This window comes from Ricinus communis, chromosome 3 (assembly GCF_019578655.1).
Source record: "Ricinus communis isolate WT05 ecotype wild-type chromosome 3, ASM1957865v1, whole genome shotgun sequence".
Classification (NCBI taxonomy): domain Eukaryota; kingdom Viridiplantae; phylum Streptophyta; class Magnoliopsida; order Malpighiales; family Euphorbiaceae; genus Ricinus; species Ricinus communis.
The window spans coordinates 33,161,081-33,183,750 of NC_063258.1; the positions used below are offsets into that span (position 1 = coordinate 33,161,081).

A 22,670-nucleotide genomic window follows, 5' to 3' on the forward strand; every position below is an offset into this window, starting at 1 on the left:
CCATGGTGACTAGTAATTGACAGACAAGGCAATTCCTCTCCACATGCAACCCACTTATGAGCAGTATTCAGGATGAGGTTACTCCTCTTTTTTATTTTATTTTTGGTGATGAAAGATGCAAATTTCAAGAGAACTTATTTGTATATTATTGACAACCAATCAATCATGTACATGTTTAAAGTATAATTCAAGTCACATTTTTATTTGTTTGTTTTCTAGTCACTGATCTATAATTAAATTGTAAGTTAATTTATAGGAGTGGGAATCACGATGGGCAGTTCATACTCTTTTTCGTAATTCCGCTAATCATTGGTTAGCTGATAATTATGTATGTTAGGGGAAGAGCTCATGCATGCACTTAGTGGGATATGATTGAGGAACCTCTCTGTGTTCAACAATGCACATGCATGCAAATACTGAGCTTGTTTCCTTATGATCTTTGATTAGTGGATGAATTAATTAGTTTCAGAGTGATTTATCTTTAACCAAATTGAGAGAAGATAAATATTATTATGTATTAAGGATTAAAAAGAAATATGGAAGAATAAATAAAAAAAATGAAAGCAAAATTGTGGGATGAAAGGGAAAGATCATTTTCAGAGTCACAACTCACATGGGCGATTCACTGGTATCGAAGTTTTAAATGCCGCATTCACAGCCACAAACAGAACAGTTCATTATTGTAATACTTTTGAACAGTACAAGTGAATGGTACGAGGCAGCTCCCTTTTGACTGTGGGTTTGGGTTTGGGTTTGCATTGGAAACTAAAGCTAAAGCTTCTCTCTAATATTTTAACCATCCTTCCTTATTTCTTTGGAATCTCACTGCCAAGCCTTTTTAATGTTTTCGTACATAGAGACAGACAGGTACGTGAGGAACTCAAGAATCTTCACTTCCCTTTTTTTCTTTTTCTTTTTTAAAAAATACCCACATTGCACAGTCCTTACCTTCTTTTCGAGATTATCCTTAGTTTTATATTATATCCTAATCCTTGGGTTGAAAGGCAAAAAACAAATCAAGAAACCCGAGGCCTCTCAGCTCCTATAAGTTCAAAGCATTGCACTGGACCTAAAAGAGCTCACAAAGAAAGCTAAAAGGGTCCTTTCTGCTTCTAGGAGAGAGAAAGAACTCCATGGATTCCAAGAAATCTAACAAGATCAGGGAAATTGTTAGGCTTCAACAAATCCTCAAGAAGTGGAGGAAAATGGCAACTTCATCTTCATCCAAAGCTACCGCCACCACCAGCAATGGCAGTAAAAGCATCAAGTTTCTAAAAAGGACGCTTTCTTTATCAGAGAACTCTGCTCGTGAGACATCAAGCAATGCCGTTCCAAAAGGCTCCCTGGCCGTTTGCGTTGGAGAAGAGCTCAAGAGATTCATAATACCAACAGAGTATTTGGGGCATCCTGCATTTCACTTATTATTAAGAGAAGCAGAAGAGGAATTTGGGTTTCAACAGACAGGCGTCCTAAGAATTCCTTGTGAAGTTGCTGTCTTTGAGAGTATCTTGAAAGTGGTGGAAGACAAGAAAGATGTTTATTCCGTGCAGGAGTTTACTCTTGGACATTGCTCATCCAAAAGCCATCAAACTCCATCTCACCATCCTCAAAGCCCTATGTGCAGATAGCCATCCATTTTTGTCTTCACCTCATTCCATTTTATCTTGCTCTTGTTTCTTTTTTTCTTTCTTCTGGATGAGGCCATGTATGTGAGAGATGAGAGCTGTAATAAGTTTTCAGAATTGTAAGAGATATATTTGAGAATTAGAGAAGAACTTTAAGTTACTAACCAATTTCAAGATCCCCTTCTTTATTTATATGTGGGGCTTCTACGTTATTTCCCTGTTCATGTTTGAGGTGATGCTCAAACGATAAATATCAGTTTATAGCTAGATGTCCTCAGGTCCATAAAGCCATAGTAATACTAATACTCATTCAGGAGAGTCCAACCATGCAACAGCTGCTGCATGTGTATGCCTGCAATGCCATTATAGATGCTTGTGTGCAAGAGGTGTAAGAAGTTGATCAGAGTAATAAAATGCCCATCTGCATTGGACGGAATTAACAGAACTCTGCAGAAGAGCGACATCCAGGATTCGATCGGTATTGTTATTTGCATAGATACACTTGTACAGATTGCATAGCGTTTTACACCCACTTGCTATGCCTATTGTCAATGCCTTCATCAGAATACCATATTCCATTTTAGAAACAAAACAGCCAGACTATCAAAACGTTGTGCTCATCACAAGCAAGTACAGTATAATACCTGTTTGACTACGGAAATATCGATAAACACGTGACTGACTACGGAAAAGTATGTAATGAAAATATCGTAATGCATAAGAGCACTAAATTACAGCAGTCTGCACACAGATTCACTTAAAATATAGAATATGATAAGAGTATTTCCACACCCTTATTACTCAATTCACATGCACACCGTTATTCATGCTTAAAAGTACATTTTACAAAAGAAAAGAAAGAACAGAGGCGTTTACTCATAATGCCATTGTAAGATCCAATAAAACAGGAGACCCACATGATGCATCCTTATGATTGTGTGTGTATGTATATATATATATATATATGGATTAACACAAACTGTAAATAAGTTGCTCATTTTTCAAAGCCGGAAAGAAAGAAGAAGTAATATAGAGGAATGATTGCAGCTGGTGAGGCTTCAAATTTCATCAGCAATTCCCCACCCCAATACTCAAGTACGATAACAAGTTATAATGCTATTTACTCAAAAGGAATCATGATGTGGCTACAGATTCTCACTAGTCTAAAATTAATCATCATAGCAATAGTATGATTTAGCTTTCGATTGTTCTAACAGTAAACCAATATTTCAAAGTAACACCAAACTGACAAATAACTTGGCATTGTGGTTTCTCATATACTGTAGATGTCTCTCTAAATTCAATCGTAAACCGTGTATATTGAAGAAGAGATAAATGATTGAATAATATAGTCAAATATTATTAACTAAACTTTAATATGATGAATATGCATAACCTCCATCTACATATATATCATGGCTCAGATGCTAATTTCTTTTATATATATTGGACCTCCCGTAATTAATCATGATAAAAAGAAAAATGAATCAAAATTATATAAATCCAAGGGAACTGTGTAGGTATGTGTGCTTAGTTGTATTATGAAATAGAATATTCAACAACTATCAACTAAATGAGATTAAATAGAAACAGAGGATTTGATTATCAAGCTTTGGCGCAATCAAATGATGCGCAATGCTAATCCATCAAATACAAAAAAATCATAAGAAATGGTTGTCATTAGGTACAATAAGTCGTTGACTTACATTCCTCTTATTCTCAACAGAAGCTTACTGAAGTGATAAATGCATTCCTTAGGGCTGCAGCACATATCTACAAGTTCAAAATGTAAGGCCCGTAAATCTTACTTCCCAACAACATATCAGGGGATTCAGGAAAGAAATGCAAGTAATGGATCCTCACATCTAATTGTTCCATTTATTTAATGAATAAATACATAAAAATGAAACCTTGAGGTACCGAAAGGCAAACATATTCTGTGAAGTCTAGTTTCTATATAAGAAAAACAAGAGAATAAGTTTAAAGGTAAGACCACTTTAAAATCATGAGTGAAAGATCAATTCTTTCCGTTCCTTGCAAACTTAACAACCACCACCACAACTGCCAGCCGAGAAGATGCTAAAAGTTTCATAAACACATACAAAATTGGTCTTGGCCTCCTAGTCAAGGCCCCCACATGCTTATTATAAAAGAAGATTTGTTTTGTTTTGTTTTGTTCTTTTCTTTTAAACAAAAGAAAGAATCCAACTCAACCAATATATTTGCAGTGAAGAATAATCATTGAATAAACTAGCTACCAAACTCATGAATTCCGTAGTTACTTGTAAGAAAGGAAAACACACAGCAGGTTTTTACTCTTACTGCGAAATTTACGTTACACAGGTGTTGTAGAGAAAATAATAAAATGGAAAGGACAGAAACCTTAAACTAGCAGCTGAGAAGAATAAAACTCTGAGCCTGAGGAAAAGTGCTCCATGCGTACGATCCCATTAACAACAATATGGATTCAGTCGTCACCGTCAATATAACTAGGAAAAGTAACGCATTTGAAAACTTTGCAATTTGAGCACAATACATAACCAATCTGCATCATCATGACGACAAATTAGTTGGGTTGATGGGAGAGATGGAAATAGAAAATGAAAAGAGTTACATACAGCTCTGCAAGATGGACAGCGGCGGTAGATGCGCTTATTATCAGCTCTCACATTGGTCTTTTGACCATTACAGAAATCACAAAGTAGCCAGCCTTTTCCATTGCAAGGTTCACACATGATGCTCTGCTGCTGATCCAGAGGAGCGCAATTCAAAGGCTTAAAGAAATGCCCGGTGTTTCTCCGGCATAGCAGCGATGTGGGCGAGATAATTGGGGAGTAATTATTGAGATTGGGTGGATTTAGTTGCATAACAATCAACATTCCCATTCCTACTTACTTCCAACTTCCAATCTTCAACTCCCCCCTCCGCCCCTTATCCGATTATATCACCCGCCTAGGATATTGCACCTCTTTTTCCCGCCTATTTACTAAACTACCACCCCACACCACAGTAACCAAACCAGGGCAAAATTGATTCTTATAAAGACTGTATTTCCTCTTTCGTTTTCACATAATTTCAATAATCTTAAATTGATTGCTGTTAATTGTTGGTGCTAAAATAATTTCCTCTACAATCAGTTTCCAACTTTAGGTGTTCTTGTTTATCTTGAAATTATTGGCCCAAATCATAAAATTTTGAGGCGATATCGATATTATTGTTAATTTGTTTTTGAAGCCCCTTCACAGCCTTCCATGCGTGAGCTGCATTTAGTTCTTGGAAATGTGGAGTTTCGCGTAGTTAATTACTTCCAGTGGTGTACAGTTATTGTGTATGGAAAAGAGGCAGGCAAGTAACGACAGCAAAACAGCTTCGAATTTACATAAAAAAAAAGATATGGAAGAAAAAACATTCTGCATTCAGAATTATGAATCTGAGCCTCATGAAATTATAGCATTGGCACAAGCACTGCAATTCGTCAAAATTATATCATGAGCATTGGCTGTGCATTTTGATGATCCCGGAATCATGTATTATCACACTTCTCAATTTGTCTTCAAGCACCTTTTGGTCCAGGCAACAAGTTTCTACTTGAGAGTTTCTTCCCTACCTCCTCCTCAATAATGCCTTGCAAACAAATGATATTAAAGGAAGCTGGGTAAATTGATGGTATAATTCTAGGGCATTAACTCCTACTGCCCATATGCCACAATTCAAAATAACATTACCACAGACAGCATCAATTAATGATGATAATTTTGTCCTTTCAGAATAGTCCATGACCTGAAAATCAAACAATAATGCACCCATTACTCTATTTATGACCACGAACAACAAAATAACAATTATCAAATAGCAAACATACAACTTGGCTCTCAACCTTCAAAAGAAGAGAATTAGCTTCAAATGTCCCAGAGAAAGACAGAAACACATATGTACTATACCACGAATCAACCTCCACTAATACAGGTCTACTGAACACTGCATCTCAAGATGCAAGTTGTCCAGCATTCTTGCCAGAGCAACATAGCAAAATATATTTTTTCTCACGAACATAAGAAATCCATCCAGTTCTTAATATCTGAAAATGCTACAACAGCTAGTTGAATTGATGGTCAGTACAGAGAGCTTTATCCAAAGTTTCTAAGCTAGGTATTTGAAAAGAAGATGCAAACTAAGACCTTCGGTTGTAAAACTTCAGGAGTTGTTAGTGGTCAATATTCGATACAGTTAGAGACAGTGTGCATGGAACAGGCCAGGGTGAGACACCACTGTCAAGATAACGATTATTGAACATATTCCCTTTAAACTTTAAAACTTTTATGCCAGAAAGACAGTTCCCACATCAAGGTTAAACAAAATATCTTCAGCATGTAGCCTATCAAAATTAAAAATCCAGCTCCTCAAATTGATAAAGAGTCCTCAACACACTACATACTGAACTTTGAGATGACCACATACAAGAGATTGCTTGTTATTGTCATCTTTGTTCTCAAGCAAGCAGTTTGTTGCTATAGACATAAGAGTTGCAAAGCTATAACATTCCAATAAGGCATGTTCATCTTTCAGACATGAAGCTACCCAATTAGCGTGGATAATCATTAATACATGCTATTGCTATAGAATCTAGCATGCTTGCACACCAACAAAGGCTTACCTATATAGTTGTTCAACAAGGACAACCAATGCAATCTGATGATTCAAAACCATAGAAGATAATCTGATTGATTTATTAGCCCGTGTTCGGATTCGTTGTCCATGACCATAAGGACCACCGATACAAAATGATAACCTTGAAGCTCCCTACAGAAAAAGGCAAAACTGTAGCGTTTTGGTATACTTTGACTGATAAAATGCAGTTCAAATTAGAAAAACTAACAAATGGAAATCAAGATGAACAGAATGAGAATGAGAAGTAGGTTCACACAGTATTCCCTGCTTCTGCAACCAACTCAGCCATCTGTTCAGACCGAATATCTAGTCCATGTTCATCCAACATCACGACCTATAAGAAAGCTACGTAAATGATAAATAAACTAAGGTAAATGATAAATGATAAAAAAACTGTCAGGAGTGAAAAAATATATTTGCAATTACATTTGGAGATTAATATCCCATAGATTAAATTTCTCTATTTCCCGCAACTGAAGTGTTTTCAAGCACCACCACTATGGTGAATAGAAAAGTAGCAGAAGTAAAGCCAATGAGCATATTATAAAGAAAAGATGGAGTCAATATCCAATTTCAACTTTGAGACCATTTAATGACATACAGTGTGCTTCTGTAGTATAATATAAGACAAAAATAGCTCTACTCAAACAAATAAATAGACATGCAAATGTTATAAAGAGACTATACCCAATCATCAGACTTCATAAGGTTCATGGCTGCCATGTCTTCATCATCAACTTGAGCCCTCACATCACTGGATGAAAGATTCAAAGATTAGAACACGAACAGTTTACTGAGTCCCAAAATATCAAAAACAATATTGGAAATAATGGGTTCCAAATTATGCTAAAGCCAATAAGGAAGATACCGTGCATTTCTAGGATTAGAGCGGAGTTGTATATCATCAACAGAGCAATAGTGTTTGAGCTTGCCGATATACTCATCTACTAATAATTGTACCCCGGGAGATCGCTTTTTTCCAACAGTGATTATCCTTATGGGCAGCGTTCTCTATCCAACATGCGAAATAAGACTGATTTCTTGAGAATTTGAAAATTGATTTTTATAGGAAAGGGAAATTAATGGTTTTATTTTACCACTGCTTGACCAGAGTATTTACATTGCCAGCCTGAAAATTTTCAAACGAAAATGCATTGTAAACACTACGAAAATTATTCTTACGAGATTATTTCTGCGAGCATACCTGAACGTGGAGCTGGAGGAGCGGAAGAAGAGTAATTGGTGCAGGTTGAGATTGGCATCTCTTAAAATGACAGTCGAATCACAAGGTGTGCCAGAGCTTTAGATATCTATTCCGACCGCTTTCCTAAAAAAAGAAAAGAACCGACAATGTTAACTAAAATTACCTAGTTATGCAGAATGAAAATTCAATAGGATGTAATATATATATATATTCGATTCACAAAATCCATATTAAAAAAAAAAAAAGGGCAAAGAAACTACATGCATTTAAATTGACGCATATTCTACATACGACATACTTAAGTAGTGGAATAGGAGTAATGAGTAAGAGAAAAGCACGCCAGATTGTGCAACAGTTTCAGAAAAAGAAAAATAAAAAAACTGTACTATTCCAAATGTCACATTTGCATTATGATGAGTAGAGTTACAAATTCAAGTTCATATACAAAGATGTCAGACAGACATAAATTTCAAATCTTGCCATGACTAATGAAATCCATCCATATAAAAATTCAGCAACAGACGTATAGCCTTTTGCAATTGGAAATTCCAGGTGAAGATGATGAATTGCAATTGCATGTGTACATGTTTAAGCAAACTCGAATTTGAGCTTAGATTATCTTAAATTAACAGGACTTTTAAAATAATAAAAAAAAGAGAGAGGAGGAAGAAAAGATACCAGATATTAAGAACCCAAACTCAATACTTCTATCGCTATTCAGTTAAAAGAAGAGGACGACAAGTCACGGCACTAGCAGAAACACCGATATGCCGTATATTTTGTTGGGCCTGTTTAACTGACAAAAAGGCCCATGTGGATAAAAGGTCCAAATTTAACCTAACTGATGATATCCAACTCAACCCAACCCCAAGATTTAGGAAGAAAGCGATTAACTGAAGCTTGAAACGAGTCTTTAAGTGAAGCGAGTCGAGTCGAGAACAGAAACAATGGAAACTTCCAGACCAGCGAGAGCGCGAGCAATGAGTTAAAGATTCTTCCTCCTTTGAGAAAACAGGAATAGAGTTTTGGAAATCGCAATTAGTTTAATTAATAAACCACAGCTTTTAGTTTGAGTCGACGAGGCTAACATCAATCCACCATTACAATAAATAAATAAATAAATGAATAAAACTCAATCTCAATGAAGCGAAAGGATTTTGAAGAGATTCACCTCCTTAATTTCTCTTCAAGAAAATCCAGGAGACTGGTATGCTTTTTCTTCTTTTTTTTTTTTTTTTTTTTGTAACTATTATTTGTTATTCTCTATTTATATTTCTGTATTCATCATGTCCTCAGCATAATTAAATATATTGCATGATTCATTCAATTTTGGATTCAGTTGTTCATCTGTCAGTAAAATACCAAATACCAATTAGCTATCTGTTTATTTATATCTGATTCTGGCCTTTTGTTTTTTGTTTCTAAATTGCACACCTAAAAGTATGGTGAATTAGTCCAGGAGGACCCAATTGAGGTAGATGATGAAGGATTATCATCGGACACAGAGTTTACAACTAATTGTATGCTTCAAACAAATGCTTCGACAATAGATCCACCGCCTTTGACTGATCATTCAGACTCACAAGACAAGGCCATTGTACCCTATCATCAGCATTACGCTCCTTTTCTCAACTCTCCTAATTTGTTTGCATTCCCTATCATTTTAAATTCTGATTTCATCCCAGGAATAAGAGGTCAATTTCACAGTCTCCATCTCCTACTGTTGCCATTTCATTTTTTGATAGCAACTGGAATTCTCTCCTCGTGTTGTGTTGTGTATTTCACATGTATTCCTCGCTATCTGCTTTCTTGTTAATCTAACAAATACATTTTGGTTGAGCAAAAGTCATCTTAATGCTATCCTTGTGTTTAAGAGTTAGACTGTCGTTAATGTTCTGTGGTATTCCATTTTATACAAATCCTTGATTACAGAGATTTTGTTGTTATTTTTCTTTACTAATATGTGTAGCTAACGGTGACAATCACATTTATCGATCATAATACTAGATTTAAACAACATTGGCTTGATGGTTATTTGTAAGTGTAAACCAACTGTTGTTGGTCAAGATGCAATGAATTCCATAACCAGATTGTTGCCTTGCGTGTTCTGACAGATCATATCTTTTGGCCAAGGAATTCGGAGACTGCAAATCGAATGGAGGCTGAAGTAATCTCAAACAGACGTAGAGAAGAATCAGACGATAGCTTGGCTGTGGTTCCTTGGCTTGCATCTCGGTTGCCTGTGACTTCTGCAGCAGAAGGACAAGCAAGGGGTTTGTCAGAAACAGCGGGAGGGGAAGAAGAAATGGACACGGATGAAGCCAATGCTAGTAGCACTGGTGGGGAAGCTTTTGAGTTTGGGGGGATACTGGGAGGAGTTGAAGCAAGGAAACACTGGAACCAACATTGTATGGAACCGCAACAAATTGGAAACACAAATACGACCATTTCTTGGTAGCTAAACCAGTACTTTTAACTTGATAGTGAATAGGAAAGTGGTTATAAGGAAAATTATAATTGATAGGCAGATGGCAAAGAATAGGAAGTTGCTGAAAGGGGTATATTAAGAGATAGTAAAAGCATCGATAGTTCCTTGTTAAAAAAGAAGAAAAAGAAAACAAGGAATCAATAGTATGAATTGCAACTTTTTATGTGAAATATTGCAGATAGATGTAATAGTTGAGGAGCGCATTGTAATCACTTTCTTTGGAAATGCTTCATGGTTCATATATTACTAGACTTTATCGAGTCCTTTGCCGGATTCCAATGGAATGTTAGCTTGCTAGGGCAGTATTTGGGATCGTCAATCCATCAAACAAACAAGGCATGATTCAGAATATACATATATATCAAGATCACCAATTTGTCCTCCCGCATTTTCCTGATTATGACTTGAATAACCAGCTTGAAGTTAGGAGGAGTGGCAAATTGGGCGAGGTGGCAGGACAATAAAACATAAAATCGAGATGACGAAGCGAGGCGGTTATTCCGTTTTGATCTTTTTTGCTTTTTAAATTTCTGAGATAACGTAAATAAAACAGTTTAGTAATAAGAGAAGAGAAGTAAAAGAATCAATCACTCCCCAGATAACAATAACAGATTTCTCCTTTTAATTCAGGAAGCTGCAGAAATCATTTATAATTTAATTTATTTTAAATTTGGGAATCAAAGAAATTGATGTTGACTGCTTTTCTCTTTTCATATTTTGTCAACGCACATAATTGAATTGGGTGTGCCATCACCACACGCTAGTTGTACTTATCAAAAACCCCTCGAAAAGTAGATAACACCGAAATTTCAGGGGCATTAAATGTAATTCATTTAAACAAATAGTATATATGATAATTTCCAAAAATTCACTATTTATATTTTAATCAAATTTGAAATGAAATGTATCTTTTCGTTTTATCTTTTGAATTTGAACCCATCCATCTATGTTAAGTCGTCTCTTTTGAAAAAGATTATAATTTTTGTCTTAATTATCAAAATTATAAAACTTTACGTGCCTCCCATATTAGCAATTATGGATGTAATTAATATATAACCATACCCGCCAACTCATCTCCTTTTGGCCGCCTAACTGTCCGAATTATTCTGAATTCATCTTCATCGAAATTCTTCTGCTCAATTTTGATTCAGTATCTCTACTTTCTCTTTCTAATTGGATACTTTAAACAACAACACTGCTTTTCTTTATAACGTATTACTGATTGAAGAGACCCAAAACTAAAATAATTAAATAAAAAAGAAAAAAGAAAAATGAGAATAGAGTCCAATGGAGTTTCACCCTCCAGCAAGCACCTGGTCTTCGCTTACTACGTCACTGGCCATGGTTTTGGTCATGCCACTCGCGTCGTCGAGGTTCTCTCTTTCTTTCTTCTTCTTCTTCTTATTATTATTGTTATTGCTCTCTGAAAGATTTATACATTTGATTTTGGAAGCTTGCCGCGATCACAGTAAATAAAACTGATTTCAATTACTTCTAACTGTAATGCGTTTGGCTTGTGATTATATGTAATGGCGAATTGATGAATTCATAATATTACTCATTTCTCACTGTGCTCTGAATAATCGTTTATGCTTGATTGCTAAAAAAAATAAATCATTTGAGGATGATGATGACTCAATTGTTATCTAAACACAATAGGTTGCGAGGAACTTGATTCTGGCTGGGCATGATGTGCACGTCGTCACCGGAGCACCCGACTTTGTGTTCACTTCCGAGATACAGTCACCTCGACTCTTCATCCGTAAGGTAACTGCAATCTAATTTGATTCGCTACCTTTTCTTAACTGAGTCTCGCCTTACACAAAGACTTATTTTTTTTCAAACCGATTCTTAGGTGCTATTGGACTGTGGAGCTGTTCAGGCAGATGCCTTGACTGTGGATCGCCTTGCTTCACTAGAAAAGGTATATAACCATACATTGCTTCCTTTTCATGGTCCTCCTTTCCTAAGCACACAACTCTGTCTTGTTTCTTTTTCTTTTCCTTTTTTGGGTGTCTAGTATTCAGAAACAGCTGTTAAACCTCGGGAGTCTATTTTGGCAACAGAAATTGAGTGGCTGAACTCCATCAAAGCCGACTTAGTGGTATTTATTTGCCTTTGTGTCTACTTCTATTCCACTTTAGCCTCAAATGATGGAGATGCACAAATTCAGATATACTGTTTATACTGATATATGGTCATACAAAATCAGGTGTCAGACGTAGTTCCAGTTGCATGTCGTGCAGCAGCTGATGCTGGAATTCGATCTGTTTGTGTCACCAACTTCAGGTTTTTTTATCATCACCACCTTTCTTATTCTTAAACCAGTACAGCTTCATCGTCTCTATTATTTTTGTCTTCAAGTCCTAACTCATTGCATATGAGTTTTACTCTCAAGACTCCCAAAACATACAGAGGATCCCTCATTATCAGTTTAGTTTTTTCCAAAGACTTTGGTTTTTACAAACAGTTCATCAATTTGGAAACAAAATTGTGCAAACATGCTTTTCTCTAGTTCTTTTATTGAATGCTATGAAATAATGTGTTTTTAAATCTTTTCATGTCTCTTGCTTCAAGTTTTCCTAGACAACTAATTAAACAAACAAAAATTTAAGTGGACCTCTTTTGTCTTTGTCTTGTTTATTGCTGCAGTTGGGACTTTATTTATGCAGAATATGTTATGGCTGCTGGATATCATCATCGGTCAATAGTTTGGCAGGTGACTATTGATTATCCAATTTATATTACTCTTCTCTGGAGGTGTCTCTCTTTTTCTATTATCTGTCGTTTGATTTGATTTGATCTGGCCATAGTTCTATGTACCATTATCAGCGAGGATGACAAGTTTTCCCATCTTAGCAAGTACCTGTACCTTAGGCAACATCACAGGCTACTTTATTTAATGGTAGGGGGCTAGAACTAATGGCATGCCTTGCGCATCTCTTCATGCCGTTTGTACCAATCTGCCTAAAATTTTATATACATTGATATGAAGACGGGCTTAGTTACTCTCTCACACCCACAGTTCATATAGATACTGTTTTCCTTGGAATTTTAGGCATGCATCATTGACCAGTATCTGGGATTGGGGTATCATGTCATGAACCAAATAGTTATAATGTTTCTAAATTTTGTCTATCATCCAAAAAGTTTATAGATGAGGCAAGAATTACTAGCTTTTGAAGCTTACGTCTGCCTTTGGTTTGGTTGGTTATTTCCCGAGTGAGACAATTTGCAATTATGCTAAAATTGATAATGCTGTTGAAAATTGGCACAGATAGCAGAGGATTATTCTCATTGTGAGTTCCTAATTCGCCTCCCGGGATATTGCCCAAGTATGTTGGTTCCTTCACATCCTGAAGAAAAGGATTTATTTTAATCTCTTTTCAGTTTCACATTTGGTGCTTCAAATATTTATGGACTCAATTTTTGATTTAATAATTTCTATTTGCAGTGCCTGCTTTCCGCGATGTTATTGATGTGCCACTTGTTGTGAGGAGGTTGCACAAGTCCCGGAATGAGGTTTGAATTGGAGCACTTAGAAGGTATTATTTATCTGATATATTATTAGTGTATTAATGTAGTTATTTTATATTTCATATTGTAGGTAAGAAAGGAACTTGGTATCAGTGATGATATCAAGCTAGTTATCCTTAATTTTGGTGGACAGGTAAACCTTTTCTTAACTTTGAAATGTTTGTGTACATTTTCTCGATATATTGTCTTTTATGTGATCATTATTTCTACTGTAGTTTTTTCTCCTTATGACAACCTCATGTAGGTAAGTGGAGCAAGTTTGGTTCATTCTTTTTTTTAACTCCAAACCTTTTTCTATCTCATGCAGCCAGCTGGCTGGAAGTTGAAGGAAGAGTACTTACCTTCTGGTTGGTTATGCCTGGTAACTTTCCTAGCATCATTTCTACATGCTCATACTGAGCCAAACGTGCTTTCATTTTGTACAATTACCATTTTTTAATGGCAACTATTGTTTATTGATTCAGGTTTGCGGTGCTTCTGATAGCCAGGAGCTTCCACCGAATTTCATAAAGCTTGCAAAAGATGCTTATACACCTGATCTTATTGCTGCATCGGACTGTATGCTTGGTATGCATTAGATTTTCTGTATCTTACCAGGTTGAATGGTTAGGATGTTGAGTTAATAGGATATCTGTTATTCCAGGAAAGATTGGATATGGTACTGTCAGTGAAGCACTGGCATACAAGTTACCCTTTGTATTTGTACGAAGAGATTATTTCAATGAGGAGCCCTTTCTGAGAAATATGCTTGAGGTCGAATTATTTGCTTGCTTGTGCTATCATGTCTTCTCTCTTTTCTGTTCATTTATCTCTTTCTGTTGACATAGTTTTGACTTTTGATATTATCGGGATCCTGTTTTTGAAACAGTATTATCAAAGTGGTGTTGAGATGATTAGGAGAGATTTGCTCGTAGGTCATTGGAAACCTTACCTTGAACGTGCAATTAGTTTGAAACCGTGCTATGAGGGAGGCAGCAATGGTGGTGAGGTATCTTCTTTTCTTGGCCATGATTCACCAAACTTTTATTTGTTGAATTATTTATTCTAATTTGTACTCTTTTCTGAGGTTGGTGTCTATTATTTTGCATGAAGGTGGCAGCACATATTTTACAGGAGACGGCTATTGGGAAAAACTATGCATCAGATAAGGTGACTAATTTTTTTCTGAATTTAAATGAAAAGGCAAACAGAGTTTTATGTCTGCATATGGATGCTAGTTTTGATTAGTTTCTTGAAGCAAAGGCCAGTTTATTCTCAATTTCTATGACAGTGTGTTGAAGAGACATGTAAAAGGTTTTATTTCCTATTCCTATTGTGTGCATTTGATTTCCTATTTCTATTGTGTGCAAGCTTCCCAGTATATCTGCATCATGGATAGATGGGCCTATACTGATATATTTATACTATTTATTGTGTGAGATAATGTGTTTATGTTAGAGATATTATGCTGAGTAATGAACTACTTGTCTGCAATTGTTGCACTATATCTCAATCACTGAACCTTTTTGTTGATAGTTCAGCAGCCATTAACAAAACTGTATCGAAATTTAAGAACGCGATTACAACTTATAATAAGTGGGAATTCCTGTTAAGTGTATGCTAGAGGATCTTATAATGTAGGATTGAGCCATTTGGAAAGCTGTAGTTCATCATTTTCTTTCTTGTCAACTCAAAGATCTATCCGTTCCTGTCTTCCCTTCTTCTTATGATTGCTTTGAAAGTATATAATCTGCCTTATCATGTCATTAGGTCCTATACCAAATGTATTTATATAGAAAGATGGGTGCTTCATATTATAATAATATCTGGTAAAAAACCCAGAATATTTTTGGTAACATATATTAAGAATTTATGCATAGTTTCTTAAACATGGTAAAGTTTTTCTCGCTGCAACAAAGTTTCAGGTGTCATAATTTTATTGCTTTAAATAACTAGTCTGTGCATTTGTTTCTTTTTCAAAACTAAAATGTAGTTAAGTGGGGCAAGGAGATTGCGTGATGCTATCATTCTTGGATATCAATTACAAAGGGCTCCTGGACGAGATATCAGCATTCCAGAATGGTATGCAAATGCTGAAAATGAATTAAGTAAGTCTACCGGGTCACCAGTTGCCCAAACTTGTCTGAATGGACCACCAACAAGCATGTGAGTTTTACCATTTTTAGGTTTATGATAGATTCAGCTGCATTTGTTGCTATTATTAACACCTTATATAACTTTTCTAGATGCACTGAAGATTTTGACATTCTTCATGGAGATCTTCAAGGTCTTTCAGATACTATGAGTTTCTTAAAGAGTTTAGCAGAGCTAAATTCTGTATATGAATCTGAAAAGAATACTGAGAAACGCCAGATGCGGGAGCGTAAGGCTGCTGCAGGACTCTTTAATTGGGAGGTATATTAAAGTCCCAATTGGATGTTAATTTATTTAGTCTCTTCAATTAATTCTGAAGCCTGGGAATTAGTTGCATTTCATGCAAAATGTTTGATTGTCTTACCATCAACAGAAATTCTTTCTGTTTTGACTTAGAAAACTAAAACAATTCTTTCTAATTGGTTTGTGTTTGATGATACTTTTTTTTTTTTTTTATTCAACAACTGGCATTTGTTTGGCTGACTCAAGTTTTGTATTGGCTTCTTTGTGCTACGAAATTTTTCGACAGGAAGATATCTTTGTAGCAAGAGCACCTGGAAGGCTGGATGTAATGGGTGGGATTGCTGACTATTCAGGAAGTCTTGTCTTGCAGGTTAGATTTTCCTACTTCTTTGTCTGCCTTTAGATTATTTCTTAGAGAACCCATTGACTGCTTTCACATCATATGTAATGTCATTGAGCTGACTAATACTCTCCTTCTCTTTCAAAGAGGCTTTATTGACTTGTCCCCACCCCCAATACCCCCCCTTGGCCAATGTGGGTGGTGTATCCCTCTATTGTCTTTCTCATAGATGCCTATAAGAGAAGCTTGTCATGCTGCTGTTCAAAGGAATCATCCAAGTAAACACAGGCTCTGGAAACACGCCCAGGCTCGGCAAAGTTCAAAAGGACAAGGACCCACTCCTGTTCTGCAAATTGTGAGTACTGACAGCTTAATTCTGGTTACTTTCTTTCCACTTACAGCAGTTCTCACCCATCCACCCCTTGAGTTTTCATGTTTAAGACAAGATATTCACACTTCGCCAATTGGTATGATACCTATGATCCAAAAGCATCTCTTTCCACTTTAAGCAATTAAGCTTGATGAGTGAAATTTATTTACTTATAATTTTGTTTTCTTCAAGATTTGACTCAATTTCAAGGGCATGTATTATCTTTGTTGGTCTTGCATTCTACCATTACATGCATATTAATGTTTATTTACCATTGTGCTTGGTTTCCTTAGGTATCTTATGGTTCAGAGTTGAGCAATCGTGGCCCAACTTTTGACATGGATCTAGCTGATTTTATGGATGGGGACAAACCAATGTCATATGAGAAAGCTAGGAAATATTTTGCCCAAGACCCGTCACAAAAGTAGGTTACTGGTCTTCCTTATTTATTTCTTTTTGCAACAACTACTTTATGTTGTACTCACGTGGTTTCTTCTCTAGGTGGGCTGCTTATGTTGCAGGGACCATACTTGTTCTGATGACAGAGCTAGGTTTACACTTTGAGGATAGCATCAGCATGCTGGTATAATCAATATCCGTTCTTCTTTGGAATATGTTCATGATTATCTGATTCTTAGTAGGCTAATTTCCCTTTTCTTTCTCTGTAACGGATTTTGTCTTGGGAGTGGTGCTATTGATTAAAAAGGAACTGTAAAATTTAGCAGACAATTGTCTGCATGGAAAATTAAATTCTGGTGATGATAAAAAATATGATAGCCTGTGACCTATGAACTAAGATATTATCTTATGATCATAACTGCATTGGCTTGAATTTATAGAGATTTGGACGAGCAACTTCATTACATTGAATTTTATAACTGTCCTGGTTATGGTAAGATGTAATGAATATCTGTCAAATTATGGAAAAATCTTGGCATGGGTATTCATCCAAAATAGGATATTTCATGGTTACCCTTTTTTATTGGTTAACCGACTCAGTAGATAAACATAATGCGACTTGAAGACATAAAAGCATGTCAAATGCATTATCACAGGTTGGCATTCTTCATACATCCAAAATTTATTGGCAACAAGGTTAAGTACTTTAAATTAAATCTTAGTGTACAAATATACAGGTTTCTTCTGCAGTTCCAGAAGGGAAAGGTGTATCTTCTTCTGCGTCTGTGGAGGTTGCTAGCATGTCTGCTATAGCTACTGCTCATGGTGATTATCTTTTTATAGTAACAAGTATCATTATCTTCATGTTCTAATACTGTAGCTATCTTAGTAGCCACCATCAGATGGAGAGTGCATTCAACTTTTACAACAGAAGACTAATATGACAAAATCTATTGCTAAGTGTTTGCTAAGACAAGGAATACAAATGTCTTCTACTATTTCCTTACATACTGATCTAAATTGGAAGTCTAATCAAATTTATTTTCTTTTCAGTGACAAGGTGCTCACTGTAAATTTTTCGCCACATTAGGAAGCTTTCCAGAAATTGGATATTTTAAATTGATCTACATTGTTTTTTCTAGAGTCCAATTTTCTAGATAAGTGTGATAATTATTGGTGCCCAGTGATTTGTACGGTTCACGGTTTGTGTTTGTGATACCGAACCTTTGCAATGATACTACCTCGAATTTTCAGTAAAGTTCTAATTTCACCAGAAGCTTGCTTTTGGATAAAGCTACTATGTTGACTTCTTTTATGGGTGCTTGGGAATTCATGAATTTGTACCCATTTGGTTTCTTAAGAAATTATTCACTTCAACTACTGTCTGTGCTGTTTGGCAGGACTAAACATCGGTCCAAGAGAAATGGCTTTACTCTGCCAAAAGGTTTGATATTCACAAAGCCTTCTAATTGATACTTTTCATCAGCAGCATTTCCTGTAGAAGTTATGAAAGTTATATTGATCATTTAATTCTTTTAAACTGTTATATAGGTAGAAAATCACATTGTTGGAGCTCCATGTGGCGTCATGGACCAGATGACTTCTGTATGCGGGGAAGCCAACAAACTTCTTGCAATGGTTTGCCAGGTACATAACACTAGAGCTACTTACCATTTCTCTATGAATGGTGCTTTAGAGGGTTTTAGTAATAATGCCAATGTTCTGGCTTTTTATTTATGCAGCCTGCTGAGGTAATTGGTCTTGTAGAAATTCCCACCCATATTCGGTTTTGGGGAATTGATTCAGGGATACGCCACAGGTTTAGTGATATTTTAATTTCTTATATCTATTTTTCCTTTGATTTATGCTTTCCTATTACAAAAATCAATATTCCTTTATCAAGTCCTCTTTCCTCTTACTAATAATATTGCATGATTTAATATCTTCTTGTTCTTATTGAACACTTATTTTTAGTCAGAGGTTCAATGTCCTTTTTCTATTTTCATGTTTTTTTTTTCTTAGGTTATATTTGTTATTAAGTATGGAAAGTAGGAGGGATATGTATAGGGCCCACAAAATGACTATGTAAAAAATAAAGAGGAAATTTAACTTTTCTTTATCAGATGGGCATAATACAAATTCCTCCTCTTTTCCATTTTTCAAACACCGCCTTAATGACACCATGCCCTTGCCACCACCAGCCCCTTTTCGATGTTCTGTTGGATTTTGTGGCTATGGTATGTTAGTTGCATACGGGGTTTATTCTGCCACTATGAACCTCAAACCTGCTTTTTCTGGAATGTTGTCCTCAGTGGTCCTTTGCTCATTCACAGTCTCATATTTAAATCACGCAAATAGTTGTTACATGTTGTTTACATCGCTGATTTTAGCATTTTTAAGTTATGGTCGTTCTGCTTTGGCAGTGTTGGTGGCACGGACTATGGATCGGTGAGGATAGGCGCCTTCATGGGTCGAAAGATGATAAAGTCCACAGCATCTGCTGTGTTGTCTAGGTCATTGCCTGGTGATAATGGATTGATCATTGATGAATTGGAGGATGATGGAGTTGAACTACTTAAAGCTGAAGCTTTATTAGATTACTTGTGCAACTTGTCCCCACACAGGTAAGGCTCACTCTTTTTAGGAATTATGGCATATCACAGAGCAAGGTGTGGGATATTTTGGCAAATACAGATTCTTTGCCAATCTGCTGTTTGTTTTTGTTTTAAATATGAGTAATCTGAGAGCAAATCAACTTACTGGTGGTTACTCCTGATTGGGTAAAATATCGTATAAGAGCACATTTACTAATTGTCTAATGCTGTTTCTACCCTTACCTCCTGAGACTTTTAAAAAAATCATTTTTTTCATTAAATTAATTTCTGATGCCTTTTGCTTTTATGTATAATCTCATTTCACAGGTATGAAGCTCTTTATACGAAGATACTTCCTGAATCAATTCTTGGTGAGGCATTTTTGGAGAAGTACGCTGATCACAACGACCCTGTCACGGTAATTGATCCGAAGCGCACGTATGGGGTGAGAGCACCTGCGAAACATCCAATCTATGAAAACTTCCGGGTCAAGGTCAGTATTATTTGTTCATATAATCTATTGTTTTTCATAATTTTACGTTCAGATATTTGAAAGAAATGGGATAAACTTAAAGAAGTCATCAACAGATAATATATATATTTATCTGCTAAAATGTTCTGACTTACTTGATGTTAGGCCTTCAAAGCATTACTCTCTTCTGCAACTTCAGATGAGCAGCTTACAGCTCTTGGAGAACTGTTATATCAGGTATTTTTCTTAAACTCTTTTTTTTTTTTTTATTCTAACTCGAATGGTAAATGCTCATACGGTGGAGAATGATATGGAGCTATGCAAAGAAGTAACGCCTGATTAATTGAGGACATGATTTGGCAGTGTCACTACAGCTACAGTGCTTGTGGACTAGGCTCTGATGGGACAGACAGGCTTGTGCGATTGGTACAAGAAATGCAACACAGTAAAACCTCAAAATCTGAAGATGGGACATTGTATGGAGCAAAAATAACTGGCGGGGGGTCTGGTGGAACAGTGTGTGTAGTTGGTAGGAATTGTCTACGTAGCAGCCAACAAATTTTTGAGGTAATTAGAATGTTATGGCTACATACATTTGTGGTCTTTTGGATATCTGAATGTTAGCGGTTGGGTTGGGATTTATGTTTCGTCAGATTTTAATTACACGGTGTAATACCTACTTACTGCCTTTACTACATCTATTTGTCTGTGTGAACACGCAGATTCAGCAGAGGTACAAAGGTGGAACTGGATATCTGCCATTTATTTTTGAGGGCTCATCTCCGGGAGCAGCAAAATTTGGATATCTGAGAATCCGCCGTCGCATCTCCTTTTAAGAATAAAAATTTATTTTGTAGGAAACCAAAAAGAAATAGATTGTTAGTTATTTAATAATAATAAAATAGCAACTCTATGATTGTATTTTCTGAAGTTAGCTTGAACTGCCTACTAGTTATTAGTAGGCTGAATAAATAACATACATGACTCAGGAAATTGTGTGATAAATATCTTGAAATAGAAAATGTTCTAATAAAAAGTCTGGTAAATCAGCACAAATAAATATCAGAGTATTATTTATTTAAAGTAATAATGCAATGGAAAAGAAGCATTAGAGTATCCAAATGGAGAGAATGAGGGAGAGCATCTAAGGGTGGAGGGAATTGTTGAGATCCTCATTCTGGTGAAAGAAGGCTTGGTAAGTGGCAACTCTAGGCTTTGATTCAGGCAGCTCCAACTCTTCCATAAACCCAATACTCATCTTCAGAAAATCATTCATGTGTGCTTTTTTCCATTCCTTTTTGCAAACGCAGCGGAAAACCATATGCCCACAATTAGTTTCATATATCTATATTTTTCTTCTTTTTTTGCCAAAAAAACAGAAAATGAATGGAAATGGAATACCTCAAAATCCCACTCTCCAAACAAGTCGGGATCAGTTTTGTTTTCCCAAACATAAGTATGTGCTTGTAATATCTGAGAGGAGCTTCTTCCCCCATCCTTAATTGATTTTTCACAAACAAATTAGAATCAATCCTCTCAAATTTAAAGAAAAAAAGGCGTGCATGGGTTGAACATACATACCATCAAGGAAACGTCAACAGTTGTCCTTTGATATTCGACATCCTCGAATATATCTAAAATCCGTAGCTCAGGATCACTGATGCCAAACAGAACCTAGCATTCTCGCATTCATTTTTATCAGATATTCAAACATAAATTGAATCACAGACGAAGAGAAAGAAAAAGAAAAAAAGGACCTTGCCGGCGACATGGCTGCTATTGTTAGAGACAGGTAGAATGGCAGGATAAACACGGCCTTTAATGCTAAACCTATGACTGCCAAAAATCATCGAAATCATAACATTTATTACTAGGAAACAAAATCAATTCATCAGAAAGAGAAATGAATATAGAAAAATTAAAGAAAAAGAAAATGGAAACGGACAAGCCGTGGAGGACGGCAGGGGAGGATCTTGGGACGCGTTTCAAAAGGACTCTAACGATGTCCTCTTCTAGAAGGCTTCCATACACGAACACTCTGTGTAATTCACTGCTGCAACTCATCGTCTCTCTTCTCTTCTCTCTTAATATTTATCCGACTAATAATCTTACTGATCTTTCAACAAAAGGGATAATTATATACTGTTACTAGACTACACGTAATCTTAATATATATATGTTTATTATTAATTTATTTCTTTGTGAATCATCAACAAAATGAACTTAAAATCTCAAAAAACTAATCTGATAGTAATAATTCAAGAGTTTTAATTGAATTTAAGTAATTTTTTGGACTTAAGATGGAAATAATGAGGAGATTTGCAATGGATTTAGAGAGAGGGGCTCGCAGGAGATTTAAGAATAATAATAAAAAGATAATGCAGAATTTTTATGGCAGTAGTAATAATGAATTTATGTGAATTTAAAGTGAAAACAACCATCAAAACAAGACAAATGGTCAAGAAGAAGAACCTTCCTCTCCTCATCAGATTCTGGTTATGTTTACATGATTAGAATAATTAAAACGGTTTAGAAATAAAAAGCACAGAATTCATGCCTTTGCATCAAATCAAAATTATATATATAAAAATAAAAAC

At 35.8% G+C, this 22,670-nt stretch overlaps 5 protein-coding genes and 1 long non-coding RNA gene across 8 annotated transcripts; 3 read left to right on the plus strand and 3 right to left on the minus strand.

The window, feature by feature from the left end:
- Positions 1-767: 767 nt before the first annotated feature.
- LOC8282089 (auxin-responsive protein SAUR72) lies at positions 768-1,817 on the plus strand. The gene has a single exon (XM_015724647.3). The coding sequence runs from the start codon at positions 1,134-1,136 to the stop codon at positions 1,626-1,628; it is 495 nt and encodes a 164-aa protein (XP_015580133.2). The 5' UTR covers positions 768-1,133; the 3' UTR covers positions 1,629-1,817.
- A 1,387-nt stretch (positions 1,818-3,204) lies between these two features.
- Positions 3,205-4,089, minus strand: LOC125369438. The gene is made up of 2 exons (XR_007215048.1): positions 4,008-4,089; positions 3,205-3,398 (listed from the first exon to the last, which is right to left on the minus strand). It is a non-coding gene; the product is annotated as an uncharacterized LOC125369438 (long non-coding RNA).
- An 865-nt stretch (positions 4,090-4,954) lies between these two features.
- On the minus strand, positions 4,955-8,311 carry LOC8282091 (putative RNA methyltransferase At5g10620). 2 transcript variants are annotated; one of them, XM_015724669.3, is made up of 9 exons: positions 8,176-8,311; positions 7,498-7,620; positions 7,391-7,422; positions 7,162-7,304; positions 6,981-7,047; positions 6,550-6,627; positions 6,280-6,425; positions 5,351-5,405; positions 4,955-5,249 (listed from the first exon to the last, which is right to left on the minus strand). In XM_015724669.3, the coding sequence occupies exons 2-8, from the start codon at positions 7,553-7,555 to the stop codon at positions 5,366-5,368; spliced, it is 564 nt and encodes a 187-aa protein (XP_015580155.2). In that variant the 5' UTR covers positions 7,556-7,620; positions 8,176-8,311; the 3' UTR covers positions 4,955-5,249; positions 5,351-5,365. The 2 variants fall into 2 exon arrangements, with proteins under 2 accessions (XP_015580155.2, XP_015580154.2); XM_015724668.3 differs by having other exon boundaries at positions 4,955-5,405; positions 8,176-8,310.
- A 72-nt stretch (positions 8,312-8,383) lies between these two features.
- Positions 8,384-10,236, plus strand: LOC125369437. Of its 2 annotated transcripts, none has more exons than XM_048371725.1 (3): positions 8,384-8,704; positions 8,957-9,191; positions 9,612-10,236. In XM_048371725.1, the coding sequence occupies exons 1-3, from the start codon at positions 8,639-8,641 to the stop codon at positions 9,953-9,955; spliced, it is 645 nt and encodes a 214-aa protein (XP_048227682.1). In that variant the 5' UTR covers positions 8,384-8,638; the 3' UTR covers positions 9,956-10,236. The 2 variants fall into 2 exon arrangements, with proteins under 2 accessions (XP_048227682.1, XP_048227681.1); XM_048371724.1 differs by having other exon boundaries at positions 8,389-8,704; positions 8,939-9,191.
- Positions 10,237-10,937: 701 nt separating this feature from the next.
- Positions 10,938-21,119, plus strand: LOC8282093 (L-arabinokinase-like). Its single transcript, XM_048371723.1, has 29 exons — positions 10,938-11,358; positions 11,645-11,752; positions 11,841-11,909; positions 12,006-12,089; positions 12,198-12,274; positions 12,638-12,704; positions 13,263-13,320; positions 13,440-13,507; positions 13,593-13,655; positions 13,830-13,883; positions 13,987-14,089; positions 14,166-14,275; positions 14,391-14,510; positions 14,615-14,671; positions 15,495-15,667; positions 15,748-15,916; positions 16,185-16,268; positions 16,468-16,593; positions 16,902-17,032; positions 17,110-17,191; positions 17,745-17,832; positions 18,408-18,451; positions 18,559-18,654; positions 18,750-18,826; positions 19,431-19,631; positions 19,929-20,094; positions 20,239-20,310; positions 20,437-20,640; positions 20,796-21,119. The coding sequence occupies exons 1-29, from the start codon at positions 11,257-11,259 to the stop codon at positions 20,907-20,909; spliced, it is 2,967 nt and encodes a 988-aa protein (XP_048227680.1). The 5' UTR covers positions 10,938-11,256; the 3' UTR covers positions 20,910-21,119.
- LOC8282094 (AIG2-like protein D) lies at positions 21,120-22,347 on the minus strand. Its single transcript, XM_002527948.4, has 5 exons — positions 22,019-22,347; positions 21,831-21,909; positions 21,655-21,747; positions 21,475-21,570; positions 21,120-21,367 (listed from the first exon to the last, which is right to left on the minus strand). Exons 1-5 carry the CDS (start codon positions 22,135-22,137, stop codon positions 21,218-21,220), a joined length of 537 nt encoding a protein of 178 aa, XP_002527994.2. The 5' UTR covers positions 22,138-22,347; the 3' UTR covers positions 21,120-21,217.
- Positions 22,348-22,670: the final 323 nt, after the last annotated feature.